The sequence below is a fragment of the Jatropha curcas genome, chromosome 9 (assembly GCF_041381405.1).
Source record: "Jatropha curcas cultivar XTBG-Jc1 chromosome 9, XTBG_Jcur_1.0, whole genome shotgun sequence".
In the NCBI taxonomy this organism is placed as follows: domain Eukaryota; kingdom Viridiplantae; phylum Streptophyta; class Magnoliopsida; order Malpighiales; family Euphorbiaceae; genus Jatropha; species Jatropha curcas.
This window is the reverse complement of record NC_143159.1, coordinates 11387554-11402332: the sequence shown is the minus strand read 5'-3', so window position 1 is coordinate 11402332 and position 14779 is coordinate 11387554. Positions and strand designations below refer to the sequence as shown.

At 35.7% G+C, this 14779-nt stretch overlaps 1 protein-coding gene across 1 annotated transcript; it reads left to right on the top strand.

The window, feature by feature from the left end:
* Positions 1–8236: 8236 nt before the first annotated feature.
* LOC105635924 (ubiquitin-NEDD8-like protein RUB2) lies at positions 8237–10005 on the top strand. The gene is made up of 3 exons (XM_012219064.4): positions 8237–8534; positions 8959–9218; positions 9731–10005. Exons 1-3 carry the CDS (start codon positions 8442–8444, stop codon positions 9840–9842), a joined length of 465 nt encoding a protein of 154 aa, XP_012074454.1. The 5' UTR covers positions 8237–8441; the 3' UTR covers positions 9843–10005.
* The last annotated feature ends 4774 nt before the right edge of the window (positions 10006–14779 follow it).

The following is a 14779-nucleotide window of genomic DNA, read 5'->3' as shown; positions in this document are numbered from 1 at the left end:
GGTGGTCTCCAATCAACAATAGCTTCAATCTTCTTAGGGTCCACTCTGATACCCTCCGATGACACCACATGTCCTAAGAAAGAAACTTCTTCCAGCCAAAACTCACACTTACTGAGCTTGGCATACAGCTGTTTATCCCTCAGTGTCTGAAGTACAATCCGCAAATGTTTATCATGTTCAACCCTGTCTCTGGAGTAGACCAAAATGTCATCTATAAACACCACCACAAACTGATCCAGATATGAATGAAACACGCGGTTCATGAGATCCATGAAAACCGCTGGTGCATTTGTGAGACCGAATGGCATGACTAAAAATTCATAGTGACCATATCGGGTCCTGAATGCAGTCTTAGCGATATCTTCTTCCTTTATTCGCAACTGATGGTATCCCGACCTAAGGTCGATCTTAGAAAACATACCTGCACCTTTTAGCTGATCAAACAAATCATCGATTCGAGGCAATGGATACTTATTCTTGATTGTCAGTTTGTTCAGCTGTCTATAGTCAATGCACAGTCTGAATGATCCATCTTTCTTCTTTACAAATAATACCGGTGCTCCCCAAGGTGATACACTAGGTCTGATAAAGCCTTTATCCAATAACTCCTGTAGCTGAATCTTTAACTCTTTTAGCTCTGCTGGTGCCATTCTGTAAGGTGCAATTGATACTGGTGCTGCTCCAGGATAGACATCTATGGTAAACTCCACTTCCCTCCTTGGTGGTAACCCTGGTAACTCTTCTGGAAATACATCTGGATAATCACACACTGTTGGTATATCTTGCACTTCTGACTGTTCTTTCTCTGCTTGTAATGCACATACTAAGTATGCGTCACAACCCTTCTGAATTAATCTCTTTGCTGCCATGGCTGATATCACATTACCCAGAAAATCTCTCCGCTTCCCGACGACTGTAATCTCTTCCCCTGCTGTTGTATATAGTGTCACCCTTTTCTTTGCACAATCAACTATAGCCTGATGTCTGGATAGCCAATCCATACCCAGAATAACATCAAATTCTCTAAATGGCAACTCCATAAGATCTCCTGGAAACTCTTTTCCATGAATAACAATTGGACATCCTTCGACCACTGTATGAGTTTGTACTACATCTCCTAATGGATTAGTAACCAACATACCCTGACTCACATATGCAACTTCTAACCCTTTAACCCAAGGTTTAGGTACACTAATGTATGAATGAGATGAGCCAGGATCAATTAAAGCATAAACTGTATGATCACATAAGGAAAACTCACCAACTATTACATCTGGAGCTTCCTCATCTTCTCTGGCTCGCATAGCATAGACCCTGGCTGGACCTCTTGTATCAGGTCTGTCCACAGTCTCTAACTGTTGTCTCTGCCCTCCGGAGCTCTCACCTCTCCCTCTGCTTGCTAGGAACTGTGTAGGGACTGTTGCCCTCTTAGGACAATCCTTCTTCTGATGATCTGATGCTCCGCATATCCAACATTTACCAGTCATCAACCAACAATCTCCACCATGTCGTCTGCCACAATGCTCACAAGGTGGAAAAGTATAACCGGCTGACCCTGCGCCTCTACTGGTGCCTCTGCCTGAACCTCGACTACCACCGGCAGAACTAGCCACAACTGATACCGCTGGCATGTTAGCACCCCTAGCTGTGCCTTGGCTAAAGGAAGGTCTAGCACTAGCTGAACTACTAGCACCTCTGAATCTCTTGCTTTCTGACTGATAGGTACTGGGTGCACTCTGAGTCTGGTCTCTCCTCTGCTGAGACCGCTGGCGTCTGGTACGCTGACTGGCCTGAATTCGCTCTATCTCCTGAGCTGCCTCTACCAAAGCTGAGAACTCTCTGAATCTGGAAGCTACCACTCCCATCTGAATCTCATCATTCAGGCCTTCCTGAAACTTTTTACACCTCTCGGCTTCTGTAGCCACTATCCCCTTACCATATCTGCTGAGCCTGGTAAACTCTCGCTCATATTCGGCAACTGACATTCTGTTCTGTCTCAGGTATAAGAATTCTTTCCTTCTCGCATCTAGATAAGCCTCTGTGATGAACTTCTTCTTGAATTCATCCAAGAAGAATTGCCATGTACGCTGTTCTGCTGATACCCGCTGCTGAACAGTAATCCACCAGGTATATACCTCATCTATGAGCAATGATGTGGCACAAACCAACTTGTCCTCTGGTGTACATTGTAATTGTTCCAGGACTCTTGATGTCCCATCTAACCAATACTCAGCTCTTTCTGGACTGTCATCCTTGTTAGCACTGAATTCTTTCGCCCCATATTTCTGAAGCTTCTCTAGTGGGGGCTTTCTTTCCCTTTCTACTACTATTGGTGCTTGAGGTATCACCCCTGCAATCTGTCGAAAAGTATCTGCAAGTTGCTTTAACAACACCTCTTGACCTGGGGCTCTTGGAGCCTCACCCTCCACTGGCCTGGAGGCGTGTGACTCACTCTCACCTTCTTGTGACATCCTCCTAAAAGAATAACAACTGCTTAGTTCATCAGAGTAGTCATGGCATGTACACTATACTGACTTATGCATGCAAGCCCGGGGAAACTAAACCTAAGGCTCTGATACCAAAATTTGTAACACCCTTTCCCGGTCCACCCGTAAACCCAAATGAACCGGACCGAGACGCTACAAATTGGTTGACTGTATGGTCTGACATGCTGAAATCATAATGTATATTAAATATAATAGCATGCTGATACTGTATACAAAAATAATGTACTTTATATTTACAAAACATGATACTAGTTTACAAAATGAAATGGGCCCAACTGTGTGCCCTGTACATGCCATAAAAAGGATAAACAAAAATACACATCCGTATGAGTAGCTACCCTGAAGACTGAGTCTTCTACAGATGAACTGCAGCAGTTGTAAGCTGACTCTCTACTGTCAAACTCAAAACCTGCGAGTTAAACAGGTAACTCGCTGAGCAAATAAAGCTCAGTGGATATCTCAACAAATGAAAAAACAATCAAGCACATACATAGATAGAAATAAGCATGTAAACACATATGGCACATATAAGCACACATGTTATGATACCTTCATGATACCTTGATTATCCTTTGTACCGTTTATAATACTGTATAATTCATGAAATGTTATGTCAAGATATCTGTATGGCTCCATAAGGTTATAGTGAAACCGAAGTGATAAGAAAAACTGTATGAAACTGGATGAATACTGTATGCTTGGCTGCTATGGCCGATATATAATCATATCCACTCAACGGCCTGTAGCCGGAGTACCAAACTGTATGGGGCGCAGATCTGCTATCCTATGTCGCGACATAGCCTTATCTACATGGTTTCTACCTAACCTCAATGGAGCATAATGTTGGTATGTCAATAATATAACACAACATCACATGAATAATTCATAACTTCATAATTCATAATGTATATTTGATTTCACATCATTTGCATGCTTGCATGTTGTTTTGATACATGTTCAAATGTTATATTTGATGTTAAAATGATTTGAGGCATATAAGTGAAACAAAGAAATACAATTGCATTGAAAAAGAAGTCCAAAAGTGCATGAAAACATAAGTCGCAAGCGCGCCTTGCAAAGTCGCGAGCGCGTAATACACCAGATGAGAGACAGTGAGTTATCGGGCACAAGTCGCGACCGCGTACTTGAAAGTCGTGAGCGCGAGAAGTGCCAAATGAGAGACAGTGTGTTCTCAGGCTAAATTCGCGAGCGCGCTATGAAGGTCGCGATCGCTTACAGGCCAAGAGCCAAGTACGCGAGCGCGCACTTCACAGTCGCGAGCGCGAGATGTGCCAAATGAGAGTCAGAGAGTTTGCGAGCACGAGTCGCGACCGCGTACTTGAAAGTCGCGAGCGCGAGATGTGCTAAATAAGAGTCAGAGAGTTTCAGGTGAAAGTCGCGAGCGCGTAGGTCAAATTCGCGAGCGCGAGAAGGTAACGCGAACTCATCATGCAATTCGCGCGCGCGCTTCCAGCCTGCACTGTCTGTACTCTTTTGGTCATATCTCTCAATATACAACTCCAATTTGGATGATTCAAAAACCCATGTAAAGCTAACACATAGAGGAACAAATAACTCTTCTATGACACTTCCTAATTCCATCACTAAATGGGGTCAAAATCAAGATGAAGTTACTGGAAAAATTCCAGCAAAACCTGTTTCAACATAACCTCAATATTTACTTCATTTATTCAATACCTCCCCTGTTTTCCCCTGTTTTCTCACCATTACCAGTCCTCCCACTCAACATGAAGCAATATTGTCTCAATAGCAACACACCACACAATTCTCATGCAAAGAAAATGAAAAATAACAAGAGATATCAAACCTTTACTCCAAAAGCTTGAACTCCTCTTTAACTTCTTTTCTCTACACTCTTAGAACTCCCTTCACCTATAAATAAGAATTCTTATGAATTCTAAAATAATAGCACCAAATGATTCAATTATGAACTTCAAAAAGGTTTACTTACTTGGATAAAAGAGAAGTTGAAGTTAAGGCTTAACTACCATGAAAATTGAAAAGAAGGTGGAAGAGGAAAGGAAGAAGATGAAGATAAACATGAAAATGGGAAAGTGAAAATGTATATTACGGGTAGGCCATAAAAAATCAAAGGATTTTATGGAAAACTTCCTAAATGGTACCTCAATTGTAAACAGGCTACAACTTAATACCCAAGCTCAATCTTTTAATACAAATCAATCCTCACCCACATGCTTAATCTTTTTCTCTCACTCAAATAAGTCCACTTATAATCTCATTCTACCCCAACCGGGTTTGGTTCAACTCGACTCAACTCGCCTACTCAACTCTATGCTAAGACTCGACTCGGAGTAGGATGTCACACTTCGGTACTGCCGTGCCCCTTGACTCAGCACCCCTTGGCCTATAAATATGGCACTTCCCCCCTCATTTCAAGCAACTCTTATTGCTTGATTAAGCGCTTCTCAAGCTTCAATGACTCTCATTGTCCCTTTTGCGATTCTAAGGCAATATAGTCCGACCTTGCTTTTCTTTCTTAGTGGAGTTTAAGGCTCGACTTGATACTCAAAAGTCGATCCTTTCGACTTTCACTCACACTTTAGTCTTCCTTAGACTAAAGCTATTAGTTAATTAATTTATTATTAATTAATTTAAAAATTAATTAATAATTTGTTAATTAACACCAGTTCAATACAAGACTATAATTTAGGTCCCCGTGCCCTACCTTAGCTTATTTGGAGAGAGACTCGACCTCTTTGGTTGATTAACACCGTGGAGCTCCAATCCAGTCGCATCACAAGCATTAGGGTATAACCTCTAAACTTAAACTTAGTCAATTAAGCCTGGTATGTCCAGCACATTGCATGCTTTAAGCCTGGTCTGTCCGGCATACTAAGCCCGGTCCGTCCAGTAAAATCGATAAAACCAGTTTTCAACTAAAGGCCGGCACACCTCTAAGTCCACTCCCTGAGTGGCACCTCCAAAACCCTGCCATCCTAGTCGATAGTAGAACTTCGTGCGCCCTGATCTTCATACAAACGAGGTATGAAGGCATACCTACGGATTTCAGCCTAAGTAGCGGGCCCCAACCAAACTGACCTAGAATCCTCGATAAACGAGGCTAGAGTCGAGCTTCCCTTCGAATTACACCCTTCATTGCTTTATTTACTTTAATGCACTATATTTTTAATATTGCCATGCATTATAAATATGTTCATGCATCGATAAATTAACATTCATGCAAAACGCCGATTTTGATTTCTTAATTATGACCCAAACCGTTGATTCATTTTGAAAGAAGCTAAAAACCTAGTCCTCGAACCCTATGATTTGAGGCTAGTGCTTTTATCCTAAAAGGCAAACTGAAAATGGAGTACATCACGGGATTTTTTCCTTAGTTCTTCCTCGAAAACAAAAATAAATTAAGGTGGCGACTCTATCATATCACACACCTGTCAAAGCGCTCTAAAGAGCCAACCCTATATGAACTTTTCCATGATTATCACATAATATGATATGAGAATGTAAATTTTATGGTAAAAAACACAAACCTATATGAAGAGATTAACAACACAAAAATCAATTTCATGTAAATAACGATCTAGCAAATAGAATATAAATAAGAAAAGAGCATATTAATAGCAATCAAAAAGTCTCAAACTATGAAATATTATAACCAAATAAAGAATCAGTAATTAATAAGAAATTGAAGAGATACCTACTTGAGGTTTGGATTCCTTTGATCTACAGAAATTCCTCTAGTTTGCTTCTTGAAGAAAGGATTTGAAGGTTTTTTTTTTTTCTTTTTTTTTTTTTTTTTTTTTTGAAGATAGGGGTTTGGAGAGTTGGAGACCTTAACGATGAGTGTCAAATAGAAAAGAGGGCAAATTAGACATTATCAAATTTGTGGAGGTTGAGAAGTGCACTTCCTTGGGTCAAGGAGAGGAAGTAAATTCTCGTACGGTCAGGAAATTCAACACTTGAACTTCTCGGAAAGTTCTTTATTTTTGGGAGTCAAACATGATAAAATTTATCACTTTTTGGGAACTCCAAGTTCCCAAGTTCACTTACACCCAACCAAATGAGGCCTAAATGAGTATAATATGTTAATATTTCAAATAAATAAACAATCATTTATAATAAATCATAAATATAAAATAAAAATATTTAATTTCATATTTCAATATAATTAGCTAAATTCTCAAAATTGTTATTGCTATTGAAAAATACATTAATAGTGTTTGCTTTTTTTGTGTAGGTCATACCATGTATGATATTTCCTATTGCATACCTTGGTGAAAGGCTTCACATGATAATTAAGAATACATTTCTTATCATTGCAACTTTTTCAGCATATCTCAATGAGATACAATTTTGTAATGCATTTTACGATCATTTTAATGTACAATTTTGCTATTTTTGAATGATGTCATAAAAGATTATTTCATCTTTTAATTTGCTTCGCACATCGAGAGGGTTTTAAAACTAGTATTTTTTTAAAAAAAAAATACTAGTTTACCCTTATCTTTTTTAAAAAGACTATCTTACTCTCGTATTTTGAGTCGTTACATTAGATTGTCCTTCCATCCAACATTTGAGATTTTAGACTACAAGTCAAAGTAAAATCTGACGGAGAGAGAAGAAAAATTTTCACCAAAATACCATTTTCTTCTTCCTCTCTCTCTTTCAGAACACGCCACAGGCAAAAAAAAAATTTTGATTTTTCTTTTAAATTGACAAGAGATGCTTTAAACTTATGAAACTAAGATATGCCATGTTATTGTACATGGTACTGTGGTTAGCTATTTGGTTGTTTGGCATACATTGCCATCCGCAAAATAAAACCTAAAGGTTTGGAAAAAAAAAAACTAAAAACTCACTTTAATTGTATTGGTTTAAGGTGTTTGTTCGGATTATCTCCTTAAAATATTTAAATTTATGAATGATTTTGATTTACATATGTACACCAAATTTATAGTGATTAATCATACTTTCTCTTTCATAGAGGAAACAACTTTGACAAAGTCCACCGCAGCCATGTCACTGTAATTTGTTGGAATCATTTGAGTGTTTGTGATGAAATCAACCCACCGGCTTTCTCCTGCAATGAGTACTTTATAGGCCATGAATTCATAAATACAGTAAAATGAGTTTTATTAACCATAGTGCCATGAATACATTTGAATTTTTCTTTAATAGATGCATTTAGTTGGACTCTTGATTTGGATCTTAGCAAAAATACGTAAAATTTTTCATTTTTGTTAAATCTGTGATTGCATTATGTTTATAGGTCCTCATTTGTTCATTTCTTCTTGATTCAGGTTTGGTTCATTATAGGTTGATCGATTGTTCAAGGATTTATCGAAGAAGATGAATTATAAAAGAAAGAGAAAAAGGATATTGTTTAATATAGAGTCATTTATGCCATTTCATAAGCATTTAACATCTAAATTAATTAGCTAATAATGGACAAAGGGAAAGATAACGTAACAAATTGAAAATATGAAAATATAACAGTCTATTTTTAAAAATAAAAAATAAAATAATTTTTTTAATAAATTATAAGAGTAAAACTGCGGTTTTGAATCAATTTGAGTCGGTTTAAACCGATTTGGGGCCTTAATTGAACGAAATTAGAATTCCACCGCGAAATGAAACAATCAAAACCCATCTCAGTCTCACATCCCAATCCAAACGAAATATTGTTGTAGGCCCCACATGATTGCACACTCCTCTATCTCCAATTAGGAGATGGGAATTGGATTCCCAATTTTTTACCTGATCAGTATGGAATTTGGAAAACTTCCTTAATAAACAAGCCCACAGTCCAACCCCCAATCTACCCATCGTTTGATTTCAATCTCTCTCTTAAAAGTCTCCTCTCTTCCGATCAGAAACCAGAGAAGCAGAAACCAAAGCTATCTAAGCTAAAATAAGCTAAGCTAAGATAAGATGCAGATCTTCGTCAAGACCCTCACTGGCAAGACCATCACTCTCGAGGTTGAGAGTAGCGACACAATCGATAATGTCAAAGCCAAGATTCAGGTACTCTTTTCTCTAATTTATCCTTATTTCTTTCTGGGTCTGTTTGTTTTGTCGGAAAATTGACGATTCTTTCTTTATTTCTTTCTTTTAGCTTCTGCTATGGCAATTACATGTTACATATTCGAATAACGCTTTATATCTCATCACTATATATTTTAGTATTAGGCTTTGAATTATATTTGTTTTGAGTTTATGCCCCAATGAAAAATTCTAATATCCTTTTGATGTAACTCTATATAGAATAGATTATTACTGATACAAGTTAAAATTTCATTGACAAAGTAATGATTTTTTACCTTTTAGATATTCTAATGAGCTACTTGTTTAGCTTCTCTAATGTTTCTCAGGTTTTCTTTGTTATTTATTGATTTTTGTTGTGAATTGATGAAATAATATATAAATATTTTTGTATTTACCTTTTTAGGACAAGGAAGGGATCCCTCCTGATCAACAAAGATTGATTTTTGCTGGTAAACAATTGGAAGATGGTAGAACTCTTGCAGATTACAATATCCAGAAGGAATCAACTCTTCACTTGGTTTTGAGGCTTAGAGGAGGAACTATGATCAAAGTGAAGACTCTTACTGGAAAAGAAATTGAAATCGACATTGAACCAACTGATACGATTGATAGGATCAAGGAACGAGTCGAGGAGAAGGAAGGAATTCCTCCTGTGCAGCAAAGGTAACAAATTGATTTTATTCATGTTTTAATGTTGAAATTGAACATCCTGTGCATAAGCATTTTTGCATATCCCAAGTTTTTGCATTTTATGTATGATTTTAGAAAGTAGTTGCCAGGTTCCTTCTGTTATATTAATATGCCAAATTGTTCTAAAATTTGCCGCAAAATCAGTTCACTTAACCATTGAATGGTTCTTGAAATCCATCTGAATTTCAATCATATGATTGTTTGCTCACTGTATAGAATGTGTTTAGTAAAATCATGTACCAAGGAGCTTTAGCTCAGTAGTACCAGAATGGTCTCCAGGTTGCAAGGGAGCAAATAAGTTCTAAACCCAAATTGAAGCCCAATTAACCAAAAAAGAAAAAGTAAGCAGCGTTGGTGTTGACATGCTTCATTAATTAGTAATGCAGAGCCCTGTTAGAAGTTTAGCTTGTTTCCTTATTTGTACTGTGTTGCATTTTTGTGTGATATCTTTGAGTGTTTCTTGACGCTTACTCTATTTCTTGCAGGCTTATCTATGCTGGTAAGCAGCTTGGAGACGACAAGACAGCTCGTGATTACAATATTGAAGGCGGCTCTGTGCTTCATCTTGTGCTTGCTTTGAGGGGTGGTAGTATTTAGATAGTGCATTATACTATCAGGAAAATCTACATGTTGAGGTTTGGTTCTTAATAGATATATTTGTTGGTTTCTGATGTGTGGATAAACATGAGGATATTACAGGGAACATATTTTAATTAACTTTTCTAGACATGAAATTGCCTTGAGCTATCTTCTTTTGCCATTTTTTTTAGCTGGCTAGATGCCTTAATTGCCCTTTCTTCTGCTATGGATGTGCCCTTTTTCCTTCTTTTAATTTGGAAGGCTTATTGTGGTTGGTATAGCATGGATACAATATTGGAACTGGTGATTCCTATTTATTTACTAAAGGTTAAATTAGCAATTTCATCATCTCAGTATCCAAATTTTGGATGTAGAAATATCAATAGCATTTTGGGTGCATCCATGATTTTGTTGAATGCATTATTTTCTAGTTATGAACAGGATTTAGCAACCATGTATGTGATCCTGTGGTATTGGAAAATAAAAAATGGGGGACCTTAGAAGGTATGATCTGCACTGTGTAGCTGAAATTTATAGTCTGCAAAACCAGAAGTTTTTGTCGAAGCAGGATCAAGAGGTGGTCAAGTGGTCGCTTTACTTTGCGAATGAGTGAAGGGGTAGTATTTGGTATGATCTGCACAGTGTAGCTGAAATTTATAGTTTGCAAAACCAGAAGTTTTTGTCAGCAGGATCGAGAGGTGTTCAAGTGGTAGCTTTACTTTGGGAGTGAGTGAAGTGTGTAGTATTCGGAAGTGAAAATATATGGGTCAGTGGCGGTTGAGCTAACTGAAAACCAAACTGGATCAATTTGATTTTAATTTTGGTTACTTAGATTTGATTTTTTAAAGGTTGCTTAAACTTTAGTCCCTAAGGTTTGACTCAATTAACTATATAGTCCCTTTATTTAGGTAAATGCATCAAGTCTTTAAGTTATTGACCCGTTAAATTGAGTCGTTTGATCCAAAAATAGCTATTTTAACTGTAAAAAGTTAGAGATAGTGCCCGGTGAAGCTTGAAAGATGAAATATCATGGACAATCTAACGGGTTAATTTTATTGGTGGCACCTGAAGTTAAGGGTAGGCAAATGATGATGCATTTGTAATTGAAAAATGTATAAAACTTCAATTGGCACGACACTAATGCTCCATAACTTGATGAAAAATATTTTTCATGGAACACATTTTCCTTGAAAAATATTTTTCATGGAACACATTTTCCTTGAAAAATATTTTCTAAATGACTTATTTTTTGTTGTTTTGTTATAATATTAAAAATTAATTAAAAATATTAAAGTCTTTGTTTCTTAAGACCATAAAAAATATTAGTAATAATATAAATTTTATACTTTAAAAATTTTATTGTTAATTATGAGAAGAATGGAAAAAAATGTGAATTATAAAAGCCATCAGTGGCTAATGGTGATAGCCGGTAGTAGTTGGTGATAAATGGTGACTGGTGGTAGTGACCTATAATGATTAATAAATTAAAAAAATATGAATTTATAAAGTTTATCAACGTCTGTAAAATGCTTTACTCTATTGAAAATGGAAAGTTATTTTTCTTAAAAAATGATTTAATTTTCTTTTAATTAGGAAAATATTTTTCGTTGATTTATTTTTTTTATTGTTCCAAACAACGGAAAATTATGAAAAATATTTTCGTGCAAATTATTTTACAAATAGAGTCTAAAATGTCTTTAGTCATTTCAAATTGATTTTTTGGACAACACGTGGCATATAACAAATTAAAGTGTTGTCTAACTTCTAAAAACAACTTCAAGTCAAAAATAAATAATACAATATATTTTTAAAAAAAAAAAATAATTTCAAGTAAAATGCAGCATGACAGTAGAAGAAGAAAATGCATTTACGGCCTTAGATCTTAAAAATCCCTCTAACACAGGCATATAAAAATTTTGAAATGTTGTCCAATTCAGCGCTAAAACAAAAATTTTAAACCAAAAATGGATATCTTATGTTTTTTATTTTTAAAATATTTAAGTAATAAAAATATTTTAAAAAATAAAAGTGTAACTGGAAAGAAGGTTTTAGATGGAACCATCGTCTTCAAAATCGTGATACGAAAGAGTTGGAATGGAATGGAGAAAAGGGAACCGGATGTGATTTGGAAGAGCAACAATGTCGGCCACAATGCTCCATTCCTAGGTTTGTTTTTATCATAAAGTGTTAGCGTATTTCAAAAGATCTCACATTATTTAAGAGATTTAAAAGTGATTTATTTACGAGTGTTTGACATTGAGCTATTAAAAGGTATAGAAATGGATTGGACTCACGCGCACAAGGATTAGGTCCAATTATAGTGTAAACTGGTGAATTTGCCCCTTGCACGCGAGATATCCACGAGGCCCAATTCAAGCAATATTCTGTTTTTTTTTATTTCAAAAATATTTATCATTATTTTTAATAGATAATTTCAAAATATTATCAAATTACAACATTATCTTTTGATTGAGTATTTTTTTTTCTAAAATTACGTTGTATAGCTTGCAACATTCACTAGATCTCCTACAATGTAAATCTAATTTTGAGTATTTTTTCTAAAATTACGTTGCATAGCTTGCAACATTCACTAGATCTCCGACAACATAAACCTAATTTGTTGCAAACTTTGATTAGGTTTTTATGCAACTTATTTTTATAGTTTTGCTGGGTAATTGTATCCATTCTCTGCTAGTTCTTGATCACCTGAAAACTTCAATTTGTTTAGGAGAACCTATTAAATCTTAAGAGGAAATTCACATTTTATGTCCTTTATCTTGTGTAGCGAAACAATCCTTTTAGGACAATGCTATTTTGCACGTCTCATGTTTGTAATCACTATTCTTCATCTAACAACCTAAAAGGATTATGGTTTCCCCTTCTGCTATTAATAACTCCTAAACACCTGTTACTTCTCCAACTAATGAAAACTCAGCTTCTACTTGTGTTCATGTCTCTGTTCCTATTGTTCCTGCCGTGTCATTCGCCAATTTATCTCCTAATATCTCTAAAATTAAGATATTCAACGATTAAAATTTCAAACGATGGTAGGAACGAATTCATTCAACTTTAGATATGCATGGTGTTGTTGCTGCCCTCACTGACCCTAGGCCTCCTCTCACTGTTGATTCAAACAAGTGGAGCTTTAGACTCATGCCAACAATGTGCATCGACATACCATTATTAGCATACTATGAAATGACTTGTTTCATGTTTACGCATCGTAGAAGGAATCTAAGGAAATTTAGGATTCTATGATGCCAAATACATTGTCAAAGGTGCTGGAAAACAAAAAATTATCATTGGAAACTTTATGGGTGGGAGATGTTAAACAACAAAGACATCAAGGTCCAAATTAACGAATACCACAAATTGCTTAAATATTTAAAGGCTAAAAACATTACTCTTCAAGAGCAATTTGCGGCGAGGCTACTGACTGAAAAATTACTAAATTCATGGAAAAATTAAAAGCAACAATTGCAGTCCAAAGCAATTGTCCCTGATAGATTTGATCACCCACATAATAATTGAGGATACCAACTAAAAGGAACTCAAAGCTGCCAAAGCAAAGGAGATCACTACAAAGACACATTTGGTGGAAGACAAAAGACAACAAAAAAAAAGTATGTTAAAAACCTGATTATGTACCTAAAGCCATTAATCCCACCATCGAAAAGAAGGGAAATTGTTTTGTCTATAGAAAGTCAGGCATCATGCACCTTAGTGCAGGAAGAAAGTTAAAAGTGATAATCCTCCTAAGCCAAAAACAAATTTGGTTGAAGGAGATGACATAATAGCTGCAGTTATTTCTCAAGCCAATCTTATGGCTGATGTGAAAGCGTGGATGATAGGCTCTGGTGCTACTAGGCACATTTGTTTTGATAGAGATGCTTTTACCTCTTACACTACTGTAGGTGAAAGAGAAGAACATGTCTGTCTTGGTGGTTCTCAAACAACTAATGTTCTTTGGTAAATGGAAAGTTCTCAATGAAGTTCTTCATGTGCCTAATGTTAGAGAAAATTTAATTTATATATTACTGTTTGGAAAGGTTGGGGTTAGAGTAGCATTTGAATATGATAATATTGTAATTATAAAGAATAATATTTTGGTGGTAAAGAATTTGTAATGAGGGACTTTTTGTCCTGAATATTTCTAAAATTATGAATGAAAATGTTAGCTCTTTTGCTTACTTGGTTGATTCCTTTGATTTATGGCATGTTACACTAGGACATGTGAATTTCCTTTATATTAAGAAAATGCAACATGTTGGTTTTTAATTTCTTATTTAAGTAATTCTTGCATGAGTAAATGTAATATTTGTTTTGAATCAAAATTGACTAAGAAATCACATCCTTTTGTAAATATGAAAATCAAATTGCTTAATCTAATTCACAATGATTTATGAGATTTAAAGCAAACTATGGCCAAGGTGGTAAGAAATTTATCTAGCTACACCAAAATATATTATTTCGACATAAAGATGAGACTTGACACGTTTTTACTATATAAGGTTGAAGTAGAAAATCAGTTAAATAAAAGGAATAAAAGAGTAAGATCAAATAGAGGTAAATAATATTTTTCTTATTGTGAAATGAAAAGGAATAATTCACAAAATTACTCCTTCTTCTTCACCTAAATCTAATGGAGTAGCAGAAAGGAAAAATAGAGCTTTGAAAGAAATAATAAATGCTTTGTTTGTTAGTTCTTATGCACTTGATAATTTGTGGAGTGAAGAATTATTTTCTACATGTCATTTGCAAAATCGTATTCCTCATGAGAAAAATAAGACACCATATGGATTTATTGATCATGATTTTAGCATTAGGCTCTAGGAAATTTTGTTACGGATCCAACGACGTGAGAATCAGCTTGATCAGATGTCGTTTGGGCCTCAAATGGACTCCTGAAAGCCCGAAATCCCTAAAATCTGGCCAAAAGGCCAGGACAGTAATTT